The following is a 21,144-nucleotide window of genomic DNA, read 5'->3' on the forward strand; positions in this document are numbered from 1 at the left end:
CGCCGGTCCCTACAATTTGGGACTTGTTTTCAGACATTTTTTCACGGTTAATACGACTTGCGTCCCCGCTTAATACACATAAAACATCCCATACATCTAAAACCACCCACCTTGCATTACTTTACAACTTTATTTATGCGGGTGACAAAAATCGGAACTAATTGTACTGTACTAATTACGCGATTCTGGCGACGCCGCCACCCGTAAAGATAAATTTCTAATTTGTCGTCTTAACTCAGCGGTTAGTGTGATAGCTCGTACCTACCTACATACATTCGCTCATTATCACTGCTGCGGTGTTGAGTGTCGGTGTTGAGTTTCTGAATTCTTTGTCCCATCTTGTGATGTCAAAAATAAGAAGAAAAGCATTATCGCTCCAAGAAAAAGTAACCATATTAAAACTTTGCGATGAAACACAATTTTTTCACGTTTAATACGATTTCCCGTATACGCTTTTTTGGCTGGGTCCGCTCAGAATCGTTTTAAGCGGGTTTTACTGTATAAGCTTATCCTTGGAAGTAAATTATGTCTTTCTCATCACGGAAACCATAGGGTATATTCTGGACCTTTGGGAGGCATGCGTGGAGCCGAAGCTAACGCGAAGTGATAAAATGAACTGGGCTATTGGATTAAAGTAATAGACTAAATACTGGGCTAGGGGATAAAGTAGTAAAGTTTTAGCCTAAATCAAAATTCGTTTTATATTTGAGCTATGATCGGGAGCAGAAAAGTCCACGTCTGTCTTAATAAAATAAATTAATTTATTAGGTATTTATGTAGGTCGATATAGAGAACAGTTACAGAATGACATAAGGGATATAAATAATATGGAAATGAGAATTAAAACCGAAATAAATTACACATATGAAAGAAAAAGTGACCAAGGCCTCCAGTGCCTGAGGCTGGAATCGAACCAGCGTACCCTGAAATCGCGGCAGATGCCTATTTCCGCTCGGCCACCCAGGTCACAGCTGCTGAGATCGAAATTATCTCTCATATGAGTAATCTATACAAGGACTCGTAGCGCCCTCTGACCATCCCTAGGGTAGAACGGTACGGTTCTTGCCCCCCATGCGAACCAAACTCAGGTTGGTTTCAACACAGCTCGAGAGATGGCGCTGCTAAATCAATTATAATTAACACAATCAATTTTAATTAGAATTGAAATGAGAATTTTCATATTTAAAATACCCATAGGGCCTCATTCGAATCAACGCTTTTACTCCGCGGGTTAAGTCAGCGTTTGATCCGTATGCAAAACTCCGACACCGCTTAAAGTCATAATCCATCAACGCTTGATAAAAAGGCACTACACGGGAATCCATTTGTGTCGTGCAAGTGCTTTTACTCGCGTTGTAAAAGCGCTTAAGCGGATGAGACCTAACTGACTGTGTTTTAAAAGGCTAGCGACTTTAACCAATGTACTAAATAAAAACTAAGTCATTTTTTTTTAAATAAAACTACGGAAATGGATTATATCGCGTATAATTAATCCATACTAATATTATAAATGGGAAAGTGTGTGTGTCTGTTTGTTTGTCCGTCTTTCACGGCAAAACGGAGAGACGAATTGTCGTGATTTTTTAAGTGGAGATACTTGAAGGGACGGAAAGTGACATAGGCTACTTTTCGTCTCTTTCTATCGCGAGCGAAGCCGCGGGCAAAAAGCTAGTTTACTATAAATACCGACGTTTCTAACCTTTACAGAGTTCGTGGTCAACTGATGACTGACTGCTGAAAAGTGCAAAAACTAGCACATACAAGAACAAAAATGCAAAAACTACCCAAACACAATAAATAATATAGATTTTTAAGGTTGGTTCACACACACACACACCGAGTTAATAAACCGTTGAACACGAACGCTGTAAAGTGTTCGAAACGTTGGGATGTATTGTAAATTAATTATACGCAATATAATCAGTTTCCATCATAGGGTTCACGAGTAACTATCGCGGTAACCGAAGACCATTTTTTTTTTGTTAAAGATATCATGCGCCGAAGTGCAGAAGGACGTACTGCTTTTAGAAGAACAGGAGGGCTCCGTGAACAGGAGGGCTCCGTGAACTTCAAGATCGGGGTTATGTTCATGAGGCCAGGTCAGCGCACCGACGATGAGATGCTCTCGAACGGTAAGTTATCATTGATTAGTCTTTTACGACGGTCTCTCGCCCGCGAACACCTACTCATTAACACTGTTCTGTGAGTCTAGTGAAAAAGGGTATAACTCAAATTGACTCGGTGAAAAAGGTCACAAGTCCGAGGTGGGACTTGTACCCTTTTTCACCGAGTCAATTTGATAATCGCCTGGCGAGTTATACCCTTTTTTATTTCTCGTACGACTACCCGACAGAATTAGTAAAACGAGCGATGTCATGAACGAAAGACTGGCGTATACTTCTCGGTGAAAAAGGTCACAAGTCCGAGGTGGGACTTGGGCCCTTTTTCACCGAGTCAATTTGAGTTATACCTTTTTCACTACCCCCACAGAATTAGTAAAAAGCGATGTCATGAACGAAAGACTGGCGTATACTTCTTGCTCAGCCAGCCAAAATACCTACTCTTTGACGGTTATTCATCTCTTATCAATAGGTGTATATTACATCCGCCTACAACTCTATCAGTAAAAAAAAGTTTTTTCACCACACCAGTACACTCGCTACGCTCGCGGTTCAATATTGGAATCTTTCGCTTGCTCGGGTATCAATCTTGGCACGTGCGGTTAAATAACAACTTTTCTCCCTTGTAAAACCAATAACTATTTATACTTTTATGCTGTTTGTCCTCCCATAGAAAATAATAATTATCCATTTTTGCTACGAACACCCACAAACAGTAATATAGGTACAGAATACTGTAGCTTTTATATTTGGGAAGTACAGAACAAAAAGGAACAATCATGGAACAGTGAATAAAAAACAGTGTACAAATTTCCCAGCTGAATATCAGTTGAAAGCTTGAAACATATATTTTATTTGCTTACTTTCCTTAACTATGCAACCACACAATACTAGTAACTCGTGACTAGTAACTACCTACACGGGCCCGTTTATATTATTAGTAAATATTTAATTCTGCTGGATCGCGCTACGTTTACGCTACAGTAGCACTAGTAGGTATTCACAGTACTCCGAACCAAGAAATTCCACGCTATATACAAGTACCTATACATACATTTATACAGTTCTAGACAGACACGCAATGCCCTTCGACCACTGCGTCTAATCACAAAGAACATATCATATGTCTGACATGATATAACATGATCATTAATGATTATTCGCCCAATTTGTAATATATCTTCGACAACCATGCTCATTGAATTTCGTGTATGCGCTATGTTACATGTTATGTGTGTTACATTCTAATAAGTATATCTATCATTCTAGCATCATCTTGTGGAGTTCCTATTTAATGTTTCCTGAATTATGACAGATCTCTAAAATTAAAGTTATTTTTTTAATTCTAACAAATAACAGCAAAAATTGACTGTGGAACGAAAAGCGGAGCACTTTTACGTAACACGTAACCTAGCTACGAGTAAATTAAACTTCATGCGGAACTATCGCCGGTCAGTTCATACAAAAGGATTTTTCCTTTGTCCGTTCGCTACATACATTTCCTTTGACGACGCGTTCAGGTTGTTACAAATCTCTTCCATTTTAATTACTCCGTATTTTAGGCCACTTTGATGTTATACCCGTAAAATGTCATATTTTTAAAATGGGGAAAACAATTCCTAACTTACTACCATGTATGCAAAAAATGTGTTTTTATTCGCCTGTATCAGAATCCGTTTTCATATTTACCCGAATAAATGCTATGTAAGAGAATCCCAGAAAGAGTTTTAAAAATAGCAATTAAATGTTCGCAACTAATTCAAGTACGATTACAATATTCTCGATGTGTCCCTATCGATACAATTTCAATAAAGCTGTGATTCGAAGCCCGAGGTCTCCGCCAAAACAACACGCCTGAAAAAATACCCGTTAAAAATTCCATTGGTTCCAGAATTTGGCGATGATGCGTTCGAGCGTTTCATCGATCTTCTGGGGGATAGGATTCGATTAAAAGGCTGGAATCGATTCAGAGGAGGGCTGGATGTAAAAGGTAATGTTTTTAATTATTTGAACGCGTTGTTGTAATTGTTTTAGGCCTGGTAAATTTAAACCGTTTTGAGGCCGGTAAATGGCGTGTAGTTGTTAGATTAGAACTTTTATGAAACTAGAACTGAACTGTCTAAAACTTGAGATGTTTAGCTTTTCACTATTTTAGTTTAAACCTTAGAGAAAATGTAGTGTTCTGAGAATATGTCAGAAAACCAACAACTCTTGGAACAACTGTTCAAGTTTATGTCGGTATTAAGTTTAGTAATTTGCTAGAAAACTGAATAGTAAATATGTATTATAGGTATTTCCTTAGTTTTGTTTTTTATCATGCAGAAACGTCTGCGAGCGATATTACATATTTTTAAATTAAAGGAAAAATGGATAAATTCACACCTCCGGCAGGACTCGAACCGGCGACCTATGGCTTTGCTGGAGCCAGCCGCGCTCCCAACTGCGCCACGGAGGCACGGAGGTGTAAATTTTTTAATTTTTCCTTTAATTTAAAAATATATATTCTTAGTAGTTAAATTTTAGTTGGCTATTTAAATAACTACTTCTTGAATTGCATTCACGGAATACTTACAAATTTAACATTTAATAGCAGCATACATAATATACAACACTTGCCACGTCAGTGAGTAGCTTACTGTTCCCCCATTTACTATCCAGCCGGACTTACAGCTTAATTTCCGGCTGACGAAACTACGTACAGCGTCACATTGTACAAAAACAACGCAATATACAGTGTGTAACTCTTATACGGGCGGTAAATTAAACCAGACATAGAATTGTAGTATTGCCATTCATTAAAAGGTGTTTTTAAGTTACTTACTCTTAATGGGGTGAAAACCCTACAGTTAATCTTTGATTTTTTTTCAGTAGCAATGTACTGTAAACATAGTTGCGATGACAGTTAATGACATTACAAACGTGATAAGCACGACCTTTTAAAAGTAACTGTAACTGTCAACGAGCGTTTAACACGCGTAGTGTGTTTGTATTACATTGCGGTAATACAAACAGGCTCGCGTTAGACGCTCATAAGTAAGAGTTATCTGATCACATTTATTATATCCTACACTAACTCCCGTTAAGAGATTCGCCCGTACTAACTTTACACACTGTACTGTCGCGTAGTACTCACTAACCCCCTTATTCATAAACGTTCACTAAAGTTATCAAGCCGATAAAGTTCTTTTGTCCCTTTCCGACGTATTAGTGTGATAGAAAGGGACAAACGAACTTTATCGGCTTGATAACTTTAGTGAACGTTTATGAATAAGGGGGTAAATATTTTAATTGGTCGCGTGCAGGTGACATGACGGGATTGTACTCCGTGTACACGATGCACCACGGGCACGAGATCATGTTCCACGTGTCCACGCTTCTGCCCCACTCGAAGGACAACAAACAACAGGTCAGTGTGCGTAGCCGAATGCACAAACGCTCACGAAACGCCCACGATAATATCTCTACGTAGCTATCTATCTCTATCGCTCTTGCGTATTGGCGCGACAGAACCAGACTACATTTCTGAGGCGTTTCGGTGGTGTCCGTGTCGCAGAAATGCCATTCGGCTACGGGGCCTGTTCAGACAAAGGTTAGACCGCTAAATTGCCAAAGGTTAGATTCAAAACAATGACGACGTTGTTAGTTACGTGTTTCTAGACTTTAGGGGGGTCACTATCAAATTTACCTTATCGCTAAAAGACTATATAGCTGACATGTCTGGATTGTGTTATGTCTTTGTGGCTACGTAGACATGAATGCTAAATGCGTCTTTAGCAAAACGTCTGGATCTTAAAACGTAACAATTTAAAATGATCTAACTGCAAAACATCTTCATCTTCGAATGTCTGTATTACAAAACAGACATGAACGCTAAACAGTCGAGGAGCAAAAAGTCTGGATTGTTTAATGTTTTTATTGCTAAATAGTATAAACGCCAAACGACCCGTTAGCAAAACGTCTGGTTTTAAAATGTTTAAGTGCCTTGAGAATTCAAACCTTCTCGCACTGTTAATAAGAACTGTTACATATTTATTATAAACCATGACGTCCATGACACATTATATTTCCGGACGTTTTGCTACTGTATCGTTCTGTGTTGACGTCAATTAACTAACTTCACTTTTGACTTTTTAGATATGCTAATCATACGGACTATGTATATTTCCAGACGTTTGGCTACTCATTCATTGTAAGTCTTAGCCATCCAGTTAAATTAACTTTTTGCTGATTGAGTATTCTACTTTCAAGTCATCCCAGCTGAATTGACTTTATGCTGACTGTATATTTACATTTTCTGACATCTAGCCGAAATAGTCGTTTAGCGATAAGATAAACTTGATAGTGACCCCTTTAGGGCAATTTACTAGTCAAAGCAGTGTTCAGTTTCAGTTTTTGATTATGTTCGTATGCATTGTATTGTATGATATAATGATCATACTTGTTTTGAAGGTCATATTTGAATTGAATTATGATGCCGAAGCATTATGTTTTATGCTAAAATAATTGTAATCATACTACTTACCTACTTTATTACTTATATTTTATTTTTCTTTTTGAAGAATCGGCGAAGCAGCAGTAATTACTAAAAAAGTATTTACGAAGTTTACATACTACTAAAGTATTAAATAAAAGTGACATAGCTATATTTCAAGTGTCGAATACTATAGGTGATTAAATTAAACATAGTAATTGTTTGGTAATTGGTACACCTGATGAAACTGGTGACAAATATACACGGGGAAAATTCCTTGTGAAAAAAAATGTAAAGATTATCTTCACTGACCTAACTGCAGTTTCTTAGGAAGTTGCTCAATGCTCATATGCTTTGTGTGGACGCGGTGTAATTTGTATGCTAATTTAATTGAATAAATCAGATTATTCAGTCAATCTGTGTCTATAAGATAACATGAATCTAATCTATTGTAGATATCCTGTAAATTGAAATGGATTGATTGCAGCCTTTAAATGAGTACAGTCAACCAATTGGAACCCTAGGCCACTCTGCAACCATGTCAAAATGACAAGCAGCAAGAGATTTCTTACAATCTGATTTATAACGTCACTATGACATAGTTCTACAGTGGCCTAGGGTTCAGGTTAGTTACCATGGACACCTATCTCTATCGATATCTAAATTGTGTCATTCGACATGAGGTGCAAATTTAACAAATCGTACTTTTAATGGCGTTAAAATACGAACCAAGGCACGGGCCCTAACATAGAATAACACACACAGTTTAATTTTGTCAAATCTGGGAGTCGTCCTTAACACCTTCGATACGGCAGTTTGTTAGCAAAGCAATCAACTATACCTGCAATCTGCATCGGACATTTTCAGACTTTGGGACCCCCCAAAACAAAAATTAACTCACTGTCAGTTTTGTGACCATAATTAATTATGAAATTTCAATAAAAATATTGTTTTTGTGTTACTTACATAAACTTTCAGCGATAATATACATTCAGAATGTGAAAAAAGTAAATTTTTAGACAGAATTTATGCTTCATTTGTCGTCACAAAACTGACAGCGAGTTAATTTTTGTTAACAACTTACGCTAATTGGGGGGACCCAAATTCTGAAAATGCCCATCGGGTCGAATATATCCCACACCGGAACAAACTTTTTAAAAGAATTCTCTAACGAATCTAACGCAACATTTTTTTCCGCAGCTGGAACGCAAACGCCACATTGGTAACGACATAGTGAACATCATTTTCGTCGACGAGAGGGCCCACGAGACTTTCAACCCGCAGTTCATAAAGAGCCACTTCACACGTATCCTTTATTGATCTAAAAACTTGCTGCGACGAAATAAAGCGGAATTTAGAGTATTCCATGAATTGTTCTACCATTTTGCCCGCACAAACCGGAATTTTTAGAAAATCGGCAGGTGTAAATACACACAGGTTTTTTAACGCTTTCAAACTCTGAATGTAAACTCGGAACGGCCCATGGAATCCATACTAATATTATAAATGGGAAAGTGTGTATGTCTGTTTGTTTGTCCACCTTTCACGGCAAAACGGAGCGACTAATTGTCGTGATTTTTTAAGTGGAGGTAGTGGAAGGGATGGAGAGTGACATAGGCTACTTTTTGTCTCTTTCTAACGCGAGCGGAGCCGCGGACAAAAGGTAGTGCTCCATATTTAGATACAGTCACGTTCGGTTCTACACGCTGATGCGAAGAAAAATATTTGAGCTCGCTTTTCAACTTCACACTTTAATGCTCAGAATGTTAGAGTCGTGTGTTTTTTGCTGGCATTAGTGAGTAGGTAGGGACGCAACTATACCAACTACTACTTAAAACTACTTTTTTATTACACACAATTGGGCCGTTTCCGGTGCAAAAGCGCCCCTGCCGGGCTAGCTTATGATTGTCGCGAGAGTACTTATGTCGCCGCGAGATTCAGATTCAGATTCAATAATTTATTCAATGGTAAACACAATTATGTACATAAGTATTATATAAATTCTAATAAGTGATGAGATTTAAAAAAAAATGTAACTTGGTTTACCACGAAATGGTCCCGCCTCAGCATAAATGCTGACCCAGGGATCAACGCTGATCTTCCGGCGAGACCAGTTTGTGGGCCACGAACGCAGCTGAACGACCTGCCCTTCTAAAACATCTGAACGCGGCCACAATTGCGAGGCGGTGTTCAGCGCCATCTGGAGTGCGGGTAGGTGTACATTTTAACATAATTAACCCCTCGTATGCTTAGACACGGATCCGTGCGTGGGAATTTTAATCTATTGTTTTAAATGACAAGGTCACTATTTCAATGATCAAAATTGACAGACCGCATACGAGGGGTTAATAACATAGAGAGATGTAGTCTATCTACCCGTCTTTATATCATTAATACAATTAGAAAAAGACGTGTGATCTATATCTCGCATTCGTATTTCCGTGCTAGACTGCTATGGACAGCCTTTGGCCTGGTGGAATAAAATTGGTGCAATAAATTTCCTATAGCCGTGCAGATATCTTTGCCGTGGTCTCAGAGATCCCCGAAGGCTACAAGCTAAGCATCTTTAGCGACGATTGCGTGCCCCCGTTCGGGCCCTCGCTGCCGTGCCCTCCGATCTTCGTGGACCCCAACCTATTCAGAGACTACTTACTGGTAATATATCAGCGTTATCACTGCATGCTTGCCCAGTGATTAATAACCGCGGTCTCGAAGATCCGTGAGGGCTAAAAGGTAAGTACCTTCAGTGACGATTGCGTGCCCCCGTTCGGGCCCTCGCTGCTGTGCCCTGCGATCTTCGTGGACCCTAACCTGTTTAGAGACTACTTGCTGGTTAGTTGACAGCAGTCTCAATGCATCCTTGCATCCTCGTTGCCTAGTCATTTGTAGTCGCGGTCTCAAAGATTCGTAGGGATACAAGCTCAGCATCTTGCCTGCGTGCCCCGAATGGACCTTCACTGCAGTGCCCCGCGATATTAGTGGACGCCATCATGTTTAGGGGCTTCATGCTGGTGAGTATAGGTAAATAAACAAAATTATTTATTTTCATTTATCACTGAAGCACCACTTTAAGCTCAGCGACAAATCCAATCTCTCTGAGAAAAAATATACTTATTTATACATTTTCAAATGGCCTTGTCCTGTAACTTGAGGGTATTGGCTTAATTAAGCCCTATTTTTTTATTTTAATATATAATTATTGGTAAGTTTTATTTGTAAAGTTTTACTACTATTAGAAAGGTACACTATTTGTGAAACCCACATGATCAAACGTTTAAACATAAACTAATTACTAACTCCGAAAAAAATTGCCTAAATCACATACTAAAAATCGCCATCATTCTGTTTTTTCACACTTTTCCGCCATTTCATCTTTATTATTAAATATTAAATCATTATATTATTTAATTATTTATTAAATAATAATAAATACTGAATAATAATTAAGTTATAAGAAGAAGCGCTGGTAGCCTAGCGGTAAGTACGTGCGACTTTCGTTCTGGAGGTCGCGGGTTCGAACCCCGGCTCGCACCAATGATGAGTTTTTCGGAATTTATGTGCGAAATGTCATTTGATATTTGCCAGTCGCTTTTCGGTGAAGGAAAACATCGTGAGGAAACCGGTCTAATTCCAATGAGGTCTAGTTTACCCTTCGGGTTGGAAGGTCAGATGGCAGTCGCTTTCGTAAAAACTAGTGCCTACGCCAAATCTTGGGATTAGTTGTCAAAGCGGACCCCAGGCTCCCAAGAGCTGTGGCAAATGCCGGGATAACGCAAGGAGGATGATGATGATGATGAATAATTAAGTTATAAATGTGATTTTGGATAGCTACATATTGAGTCATAGGCCATCAAATATATGATGCATATATACATCACCATGCATTTAAGGGTTAAGGTTTGAAGATAGAGAGCATTTATTGCCACCTTTCGACACAACCTTAAAACTTTTAAAATCACAGTTTAAAATTGTTAAATATAATCAGTGTCACCACTCACCATCTAACCGAGTATCAACCAAAGGCATGGCGGCATCAAAATACCTATTGTTTGGGTTCCGTAGTCAACTAGGAACCCTTATACCTAGTTTCGCCATGTCTGTCTGTCCGTCCGTCCGTCCGCGGATAATCTCAGTAACCGTTAGCACTAGAAAGATGAAATTTGGTACCATTATGTATACCAATCACGCCAACAAAGTTCAAGAATAAAAAATGGAAAAAAATGTTTTATTAGGGTACCCCCCCTACATGTAAAGTGGGGGCTGATATTTTTTTTCATTCCAACCCCAACGTGTGATATATTGTTGGATAGGTATTTAAAAATGAATAAGGGTTTACTAAGATCGTTTTTTGATAATATTAATATTTTCGGAAATAATCGCTCCTAAAGGAAAAAAAAGTGCGTCCCCCCCTCTAACTTTTGAACCATATGTTTAAAAAATATGAAAAAAAATCACAAAGTAGAACTTTATAAAGACTTTCTAGGAAAATTGTTTTGAACTTGATAGGTTCTGTAGTTTTTGAGAAAAATACGGAAAACTACGGAACCCTACACTGAGCGTGGCCCGACACGCTCTTGGCCGGTTTTAGATTATACGTTTTAAGCTTTTATACAACTTGCCTTGTTAGTAAAGTCAGTTCAACCTTACTTGTCCAATATAGTAAACAAACGAAACGTCAAATATGGTCAAAGACAATTACTAGTGATTGGAAGTGTCGATAAAATGATGTATTAACAATCATTTCTCTGCTAACGTCATCAGAGGATTTTCAATTTTACGTCACACAATATCTATGTTAAAACCAGAATTTAATTCTTTTTCGTCACATTTGCAACAATCCTATGAAAAAGGCGTCTCACTTTCGCTTTCTTCAGAAACATGATTAAAATCGGAGCATGGCTCTCGGAGTCATCGGTGAACATAAGTACATAAAACATAAATGCGAAACTGAATACATAACCTCCTCCTTCTACGTAAAGAAGTCGGTTATAAATCTGATAAATTATTATATTTAATATCAACGCATTTTTTCCAAGCTATACAAACTCAAACGTTAATATCGATCGTTCATAACGATAAGTTGTCATCCCAACATTACGACATAGACAATCTAGACTTCGTAATGTCAAGAGTTTTTTATGTCATCCGTTCGTAAAAACAATTACCTATTGATGAAAATCGTTTTGGAAATGATATTATTCAGTGGTTTTTTGATTGATTTCAATACTTTGTGACTTTATTTAAGTTAGTTTTTATGGATGGTTAATGTGTAATTCAAAAAATTGAGATAATGTTTTCCAGTAGATTGGACAAGTTAACTGATTACCTACTTATGATCGACTTCCCCGGTTTCCGATTGAGCTAAAATTTTGCACACATATCTAAATCACGTGACAATGCAATATTATGGCATCATGGAGCTGATCTGATGATGGAGCAGAAAGATGGTCATAGGAACTCTGTTATGAAACGCCGTATCCCCATCGAGCAAGGGTTTTTATAAACGTAGAGCAGTAGTGACTGTTGAAAGAAAGGTACAGTCGGCAGTAAAAGCTTGTGCCAAAAATGATTTTTTTGCAAAAAAACTTATTATCTTAAATAGACTTTATTTATCTTATACTGACTTGTAAATATCCTCACTCCTCTTTACTCACTCACAGCAACAGATACGCTAATTAATCTACGCTTTATCAGTCCCGAATACATCAACTGACCTGATTACAATGAAACCTATTTGGGACAAATTAAATTAGTTTCTGAGAATCTTTAATTAAGACTGAGATTCGTGTTTGATGTTATTTGTTGTTAGACGAAGATCAATACACTTTTGTGAAGTACTTCAAACTTTAAACCCCTTCAACGCGTAAGGTGTCCCGTCCCAGTTAAGAAACGTTTATGCCTGTAGAAATATTAAATTGAATTTTGAGTGTACTTAGGTTAGCGGCGCGCCTAAGGCCCACTTGCACCAACCACTTAACTCAGGGTTAGTGGGCTGTCATCTGTCACATTCCATATAAAATGGTGCAAGTGGCCCTAAGTAATTGATGTTACGGCTGGCCAGAGGGCTGGCTAAGATTTTGCTCAGCGTATTAGCATTGCCATCCAACGTGGCAATGCGGCCAGCCTGCTTAGTGCTTAGCAGCAGCGACTTGGGCGACGTTTTTTATTTATAAGTTTATTTAATTTTTATGTCATTGACGTTGTTGTGATGTCGTGGCTGGGCCGTAAAGGTCATTTTAAGTAAATAGGTATCATGTGTTCATATAAATGTTCTTACAGGTAAAAATGATGAATGGTGAGAAGTCCGCGTTCCAAACGCCGATCTTCACTCAGAAGCGTCAGCGCACCCTCGACACACTCATCAAAGACATATACACGGAGCATTGCACCGACCATAAAGTGGTAAGAATGTAACACTGCTGAAGTTTGAATATGAAGAGGCTCTTAGTCCTACCCGGATGGGGCCTAGTTTCCTACTAGTCAAATCAGCTTCTTTTTAAGAACTATCAAAACGATTTGCTAATATGGAATTCCTATGAAATCGTGAGGAGTGACGTCACGGTCAATTCATTTACTTTATATCTTTCTCTTTGACTTATAAATGACGGATAATGTGAAAACGCACTAACGATAACAGCTCAGCCACTAACAGGGTGGCAGCCACTCGCCGCTGCCGTGGCCACACAATATCACATAACATGGACTTTAAGACACATCTTCTCCGCAGCCGATGCTGTCCCGCCGCGCGCTGTCCGACGTATGGTCAGGCAACAGCCAGAGCGCGGGCGCAGCTCGCACGGAGCGATTCCTGCACATCGGACAAGCTATCAAGCTGGACGCCGTGCTGAGAGGTGACGCGCCCACCAGCCTCGCCTCCTCGGGACAGGTTCAACGTAAGTTACATGTGAATAGGCGTAATTTGGGTGTCATTTTACTGTACAAGTGAAAAGGATGCAGGTATTTCCTTTTTTTCCGTGTCTGTCTGTTTGTCTGTCTGTCTGTGTGTGTGTGTCTGTGGCATCGTAGCTCCCGAACGGATGAACCGATTTGGATTTAGTTTTTTTTTTGTTTGAAAGCTGAGTAAGTCGGGAGTGTTCTTAGCCATGTTTCATGAAAATCGGTCTACTATGTAGCGGTCGGGGGTGTTTCAAAATTTTAATTTTGTGGTTAGTTGAAGAATCGACTTGATAATGACTGGATCTAGAGCCCGACTTTTTCTTAGGAACATTTTCAAGTGACGTTAGATCATGTTCCTGTATTTAATCTATATGTAATAAATAAACTGGGATATACTGATTTGATTGCCATTTGAACCAACACTACATGTCGACAATTTCATCTCGCGCCATGCCATATGCTGCACGCTAATGACTTCTAACCAGCTTAAGAGCGCCCATATAGATCAAATAAATAAGGAAATTTTAAATAGTAACTTCAGCATAACACAACAGTTTAAATTCGTCGGGTGTTAAAGACGCGTTGTATCGCCATTACGCTTCCTTCTCTCCATCTAACACGACATTACGCTGGAAACGCAATATCGTAAATCTTTTTAAAAGGTCGGTAATGCGCGTGACACACCCTTTTAATCTAACAAATAGCTTGTCCCGTAAGCAAGTGTCCGATCGCTAACGATCCTTAGCGAGCGATACGCAAGTTACGCAATTGTCAATTGTCAGGGTACCTAGCCAACGTCGCAATCGTTAACGCTTCATAAGCGTTTCGTAGCCAGCTCTCCCTATTGCTCGTCTGTAGTGGCGCGATAGATTCAGACTGCATTTTATGTTAGCAAGATTGTTACTTTGGCTAGACCAGCTGGGACGCAGTAATACCAAGGACAGGACGATGTATACCGGGACTGGCATAGTCATACAAAAAAGTGTACCCCTGAAATGGCCAACAATTCATTGATAAAACTAGATGGCGCTGTTTCGCAGCCTGGAAGTGGCAGAAACCATATTTTTACCAATATTTTTGCGCGTTTATAAGTTATTTTTATTTTAAGAACAAATGACATATTTATTTATTTTAATATCATGATATAACTTCAATGGGCATTTTCAGAATTTAGGACCCCCCAATTAGCGCAAGTTGTTAACAAAAATTAACTCACTATCAGTTTTGTGACGATAATCAAGCATGAAACTTCATAAAAATATTATTTTCGTGCTAATTACATAAAGTTTAAGCAATAATCTACATTCAGAATGTGAAAAAAGTAAAATTTTAGACAGATTTTATGCTTCATTTGTCTTCACAAAACTGACAGCGAGTTAATTTTTGTTAACAACTTTTGCTAATTGGGGGATTCCCCAAGGGGGAACCCAAATTCTGAAAATGCTCCAATACACATTTTGTAAAAAATAACAAACGGAATAACAAGTAGGTAACTACGATCCTTAATATGAAGATTGTCAATCCTATATAAATCAAGAACGAGAGAACTTTGGCTACTGAGCGTGAGCGATTGGCCACTTGCCTAAGGCTTTTGTGCCCTTATCGGCTTTAGGCAGGTAGAATGTCGAGCCGCGATTAAGCCTTTTAGATATGTGGATGTGATGTATCAAGTGCTTAGCGACTATATTTACTGAGGGTTATTCTGATGCTTATTATTGTGTTACATAAATAGATGTTATTATTTTCTGGCCAGTCTGGCCTAGCGCGTAGTGACCCTGCCTGCTACGCTGCGGTCCCGGGTTCGAATTCCCGTAAGGGCATTTATTTGTGTGATGAGCACAGATATTTGTTCCTGAGTCGTGGATGTTTTTTATGTATATAAGTATTTGTGTATTATATATATCGTTGTCTGAGTACCTGCAACACAAGCCATCTTGAGCTTACCGTGGGACTCAGTCAATCTGTGTAAGAATGTCCTATAATATTTATTTATTCATTTATTGATTATGTAACTGCTTGGTTTATTAGACTTATATTGACCGGGATATAGACCGTGATTACCTTTTTGATTTTTGTCGAGCTCCGTGATCATGATGCAGCAATTGCGTCGTAATATCGGGAGCTCGACAAAAATCAAAAAGGTAATCACGGTCTATATCCCGGTCAGTATAAGTCTAATGATAATAACCGTGAATCATTCAAAACTCTGCTTGGTTTATTTTATTTTCAGCCAATGTACCAATAACTGCGGGTCCTTAAAAGTCTTAAGCATACCTGTTATTACTTATTAGATTTCAATTGCTGGTCAAAATATTTGATATTATAACATTTTATATACGTACGTATTTAAATACATGTCCACTATGTACGATAAGAGCGTGGCCGATAGAAATGAGAAAAAAGTCTCTTTCTAAGGGCCCATTTAGATGGTACGAGAACTCGCATACGAGTTTTATTACATTGCGGTATTTGATGGCTGTGCAAAATTGTTTGTACCCTCAACAGCCCGCAATGTAACTAAAATCGCATGCGAGTTCGCACGCCGTCTAAATCAGGCCTAACGCGAGTGAAGCCGCGGGCAAAAGATAGTACTATTATAAAAGAGCATTCTAATTACATAAATCCTGCATAACCTTACTAATATTATAAATGGGAAAGTGTGTGTGTCTGTTTTTTTGTCCGTCTTTCACGGCAAACCGAAGCGACGAATTGACGTGTTTTTTTAAGTGGATAGTTGAAGGGATGGAGAGTGACTAGACTACTTTTTGTCTCTTTCTGCCCCCTCTTCCCTAAAAGGTGGGATGGAAGTTTGTATGGAGCATTCCGCAATTTTCGAATTTGACGCGAGCGAAGCCGCGAGCAAAACTAGTTCATAATAAAACGCCCAGTCTCCTGAGGTACCGATTACAACTTCGACCAAATTATCATCATAATTACGAGGTAAAAACCTGTTTTAAATTGGTGCAAAATATAAGAGTGAATCAACTTTTTCTTCCCTGTCATTGCCATGGTTATGGTTCCCTAAGTCACGCTGGTTTTATGTAAAATTATGCTACTTAAATTATGCAAGCATGCATGAAGTCCATGTCTGTAAATGGCAAATGAACACCAGAAAAATGCATGTTTGCATAGTGTAAGTAGCATAATTTTGCATAAAACCAGTGTGACTCAGGGGACCGTAACCATGGCAATAACAGGCAATAAAAAGTTGAACCCATAAATAACGTTAAATGTTTTAAGTTAAAACGTATAAGTGTAATAAAAGTAACTAAGCAGTCTTATTACTTTAACGCGACCCACTGGTCCATATCAAACTGCAACTCAAGTTGTGTAACCAAGTCTTAAAGGTACCGTTCCGAACTCCGAACTAATGCCACTGTCGTACTTGGCCGACTTTTAAATAGAACATCGGGCATTGACCTACATAGACCAGACAATAAACACGCTGATCGGTAACGGCTCCTCTTAGTTTTTAGACGCCATAATACGAAGAACTTGTCAACAAAATAAAGATTGGAAATTATGGAACTGTCGATTATCGAAAGTTTATTGTTAAGTTAAGAGCGTTATAACATTTCGGCGTCGGGCGAAATTAGGTATTTTACCCGCCGCGCGAGCCCAATATGCCGACCCTTTCTAGCACGTCTTATCACTCGCTCGCACTACAATAATGGACAAAACAATCTTGATCCTTTCTATGGAATTTTGATAACAACCACAATCTACTATCTCGATATAAACTTTTGGTTTCTAATAAACATTATTTTGTACGAAAATACGAGAATATAGCGCGAAATAATATCAATTATTTTAAAATTTATTTAAAAAATTAAAGTAATAATTATAAAAGTAGATCCCATCCCAAATATTTGCTTTTGTTATATGATAAGTATTAGAGTAAAGTATAATTATATTAATATGATGATAAAATAAGACAAATACAATTCTAATTACTTCAAGGTGGTGCTCAGGGTCTGATGATGGAGCCAGATGGTGGTCACCAATACCAATGAACAATATGTCTATACAACTTCGTGGTTTACATGTCATTCTAGCATTTTCACTTTCACATTTCAAGTGCATATACCACGAGTATAGGTTTTCGGGTGTGCTGATTTAAAAATTAATGACCGATTTGGAATCTGACATTGCTGACTGGCACTTTGACACAAAAGTCGTCATGGGTGTCGTAAAATAGGTTTTAGGGGTGCTGATTCCAAAATTAATGGCCAATGTGGAATCTGACATTGCTGACTGTCACTTTGACACAAAAGTCGTCATGGGTGTCGTCAAATAGGTTTGCGGGGGTGCTGATTCCAAAATTAATGAACAATGTGGAATCTGACATTGCTGACTGTCACTTTGACACAAAAGTCGTCATGGGTGTCGTAAAATAGGTTTTAGGTGGTGCTGATTCCAAAATTAATGACCAATGTGGAATCTGACATTGCTGACTGTCACTTTGACACAAAAGTCGTCATGGGTGTCGTCAAATAGGTTTGCGGGGTGCTGATTCCAAAATTAATGAACAATGTGGAATCTGACATTGCTGACTGTCACTTTGACACAAAAGTCGTCATGGGTGTCGTAAAATTGGTTTTAGGGGGTGCTGATTCCAAAATTAATGACCATGTGGAATCTAACATTGCTGACTGCCACTTTGACACAAAAGTCATCATGGGTGTCGTAAAATAGGTTTTAGGGGGTGCTGATTCCAAAATGAATGACCAATTTGGAATCTGACATTGCTGACTGTCACTTTGACACAAAAGTCGTCATGGGTGTCGTAAAATAGGTTTTAGGGGTGCTGATTCCAAAATTAATGACCAATGTGGAATCTGACATTGCTGACTGTCACTTTGACACAAAAGTCGTCATGGGTGTCGTCAAATAGGTTTCCGGAGGTGCTGATTTGAAAATTAATGACCGATTTGGAATCTTGACATTGCTGACTGTCACTTTGACACAAAAGTCGTCATGGGTGTCTTCAAAAAGGTTTCCGGGGTGCTGATTCCAAAATTAACGACTATTTTGGAATCTCACAGTGCTAATTGTAATTTTGACACAAAAGGAATCATGGGTGTTGTCAAATAGTTTTTAGGGGCACTGATTCCAAAATTAATGAAATGATTTAAAAAGTAATGACCGATTTGGAACCTGACATTGCACAGTACCCCTGGAAAGGAAACCTATTTGACGACACCCATAACGACTTTTATGTCAAAGTGACAGTCAGCAATGTCAGATTCCAAATTGATCATTAATATTGAGATCAGTACCCATGAAAACCTATTTGAAGACACCCATGATCACTTTTGTGTCAAAGTGACAGTCAACAGTGTCAGATTCCAAATTGGTCATTAGTTTTCAAACACCTCCGGATACCTATTTGACGACGCCCATGACGACTTTTATGTCAAAGTGACAGTCAGCAATGTCAGATTCCAAATTGGTCACTAATTTTGGAATCAGCACCCCTAAAACCTATTTTACGACACCCATGACGACTTTTGTGTCAAAGTGACAGTCAGCAATGTCAGATTGAACATTGGTCATTAATTTTGGAATCAGCACCCCTAAAACCTATTTTACGACACCCATGACGACTTTTGTGTCAGAGTGACAGTCAGCAATGTCAGATTGAACATTGGTCATTAATTTTGGAATCAGCACCCCCTAAAACCTATTTTACGACACCCATGACGACTTTTGTGTCAGAGTGACAGTCAGCAATATCAGATTGAACATTGGTCATTAATTTTGGAATCAGCACCCCCTAAAACCTATTTTACGACACCCATGACGACTTTTGTGTCAAAGTGACAGTCAGCAATGTCAGATTCCACACTGGTCATTAATTTTGGAATCAGCACCCCCTAAAACCTATTTTACGACACCCATGACGACTTTTGTGTCAAAGTGACAGTCAGCAATGTCAGATTCCAAATTGGTCATTAATTTTGGAATCAGCACCCCCTAAAACCTATTTTACGACACCCATAACGACTTTTGTGTCAGAGTGACAGTCAGCAATGTCAGATTGAACATTAGTCATTAATTTTGGAATCAGCACCTCCTAAAACCTATTTTACGACACCCATGACGACTTTTGTGTCAAAGTGATAGTCAGCAATGTCAGATTCCACATTGGTCATTAATTTTGGAATCAGCACCCCCTAAAACCTATTTTACGACACCCATGACGACTTTTGTGTCAAAGTGACAGTCAGCAATGTCAGATTCCAAATTGGTCATTCATTTTGGAATCAGCACCCCCTAAAACCTATTTTACGACACCCATGACGACTTTTGTGTCAGAGTGACAGTCAGCAATGTCAGATTGAACATTAGTCATTAATTTTGGAATCAGCACCTCCTAAAACCTATTTTACGACACCCATGACGACTTTTGTGTCAAAGTGACAGTCAGCAATGTCAGATTCCACATTGGTCATTAATTTTGGAATCAGCACCCCCTAAAACCTATTTTACGACACCCATGACGACTTTTGTGTCAAAGTGACAGTCAGCAATGTCAGATTCCAAATTGGTCATTCATTTTGGAATCAGCACCCCTAAAACCTATTTTACGACACCCATGACGACTTTTGTGTCAGAGTGACAGTCAGCAATGTCAGATTGAACATTAGTCATTAATTTTGGAATCAGCACCCCCTAAAACCTATTTTACGACACCCATGACGACTTTTGTGTCAGAGTGACAGTCAGCAATGTCAGATTGAACATTAGTCATTAATTTTGGAATCAGCACCTCCTAAAACCTATTTTACGACACCCATGACGACTTTTGTGTCAAAGTGACAGTCAGCAATGTCAGATTCCACATTGGTCATTAATTTTGGAATCAGCACCCCCTAAAACCTATTTTACGACACCCATGACGACTTTTGTGTCAAAGTGACAGTCAGCAATGTCAGATTCCAAATTGGTCATTCATTTTGGAATCAGCACCCCTAAAACCTATTTTACGACACCCATGACGACTTTTGTGTCAGAGTGACAGTCAGCAATGTCAGATTGAACATTAGTCATTAATTTTGGAATCAGCACCTCCTAAAACCTATTTTACGACACCCATGACGACTTTTGTGTCAAAGTGACAGTCAGCAATCTGAGGTACTACATATTCGTAATCTGAAAGTAATCAAGTCAATAATTTCAGTTATTTTGAATCGACTATGATTCCGAATTATTGGTAATAGTAATGATTGTATAGATGATTAGTGATTCCTTTACATGTAATGGTAATTTACCGTTTCACTTGATTACATTACAAGTAATCTGACACCCAGTAGTGTCAGATTACAAAGTAAAATCAAGTAATCGTGTAATCCGGAATCGATTACGATTTCCCCATCTCTGGGTTTAGTTATATGGTTCATTGGTACTGGTGACCACCATCTGGCTCCATCATCAGACCCTGAGTACCACCTCTTGTCAAAGGTCTTGTTGAGACGAACCCAACGAGCCTAAACACGAAGTCGTTTACTTACATGGTTCACTGGTACTGGTGACCACCTTCTGGCTCCATCATCAGATCCCGAGTACCATCTTGATGTGTCTTATCATCTTGACCGTATTGTAATTTTCACATTTTTATCATCACAACGTTGTAATACTTTAACATTTAAACAT

General features: G+C 38.6%; 1 protein-coding gene across 1 annotated transcript in view; it reads left to right on the forward strand.

Moving 5' to 3' along the window:
- The window catches only part of LOC125241556 (GTPase-activating Rap/Ran-GAP domain-like protein 3), a 75,942-nt gene that overhangs the window by 36,609 nt on the left and 18,189 nt on the right, over positions 1-21,144 (forward strand). The window contains exons 7-13 of the mRNA XM_048150093.1: positions 1,989-2,132; positions 4,012-4,110; positions 5,423-5,526; positions 7,792-7,897; positions 9,107-9,246; positions 12,871-12,993; positions 13,319-13,484. Of these exons, the coding sequence (XP_048006050.1) occupies positions 1,989-2,132; positions 4,012-4,110; positions 5,423-5,526; positions 7,792-7,897; positions 9,107-9,246; positions 12,871-12,993; positions 13,319-13,484 (882 nt within the window). The remainder of the gene's footprint in view (positions 1-1,988; positions 2,133-4,011; positions 4,111-5,422; positions 5,527-7,791; positions 7,898-9,106; positions 9,247-12,870; positions 12,994-13,318; positions 13,485-21,144) is intronic.

Source organism: Leguminivora glycinivorella, chromosome Z (assembly GCF_023078275.1).
Source record: "Leguminivora glycinivorella isolate SPB_JAAS2020 chromosome Z, LegGlyc_1.1, whole genome shotgun sequence".
Lineage (NCBI taxonomy): Eukaryota > Metazoa > Arthropoda > Insecta > Lepidoptera > Tortricidae > Leguminivora > Leguminivora glycinivorella.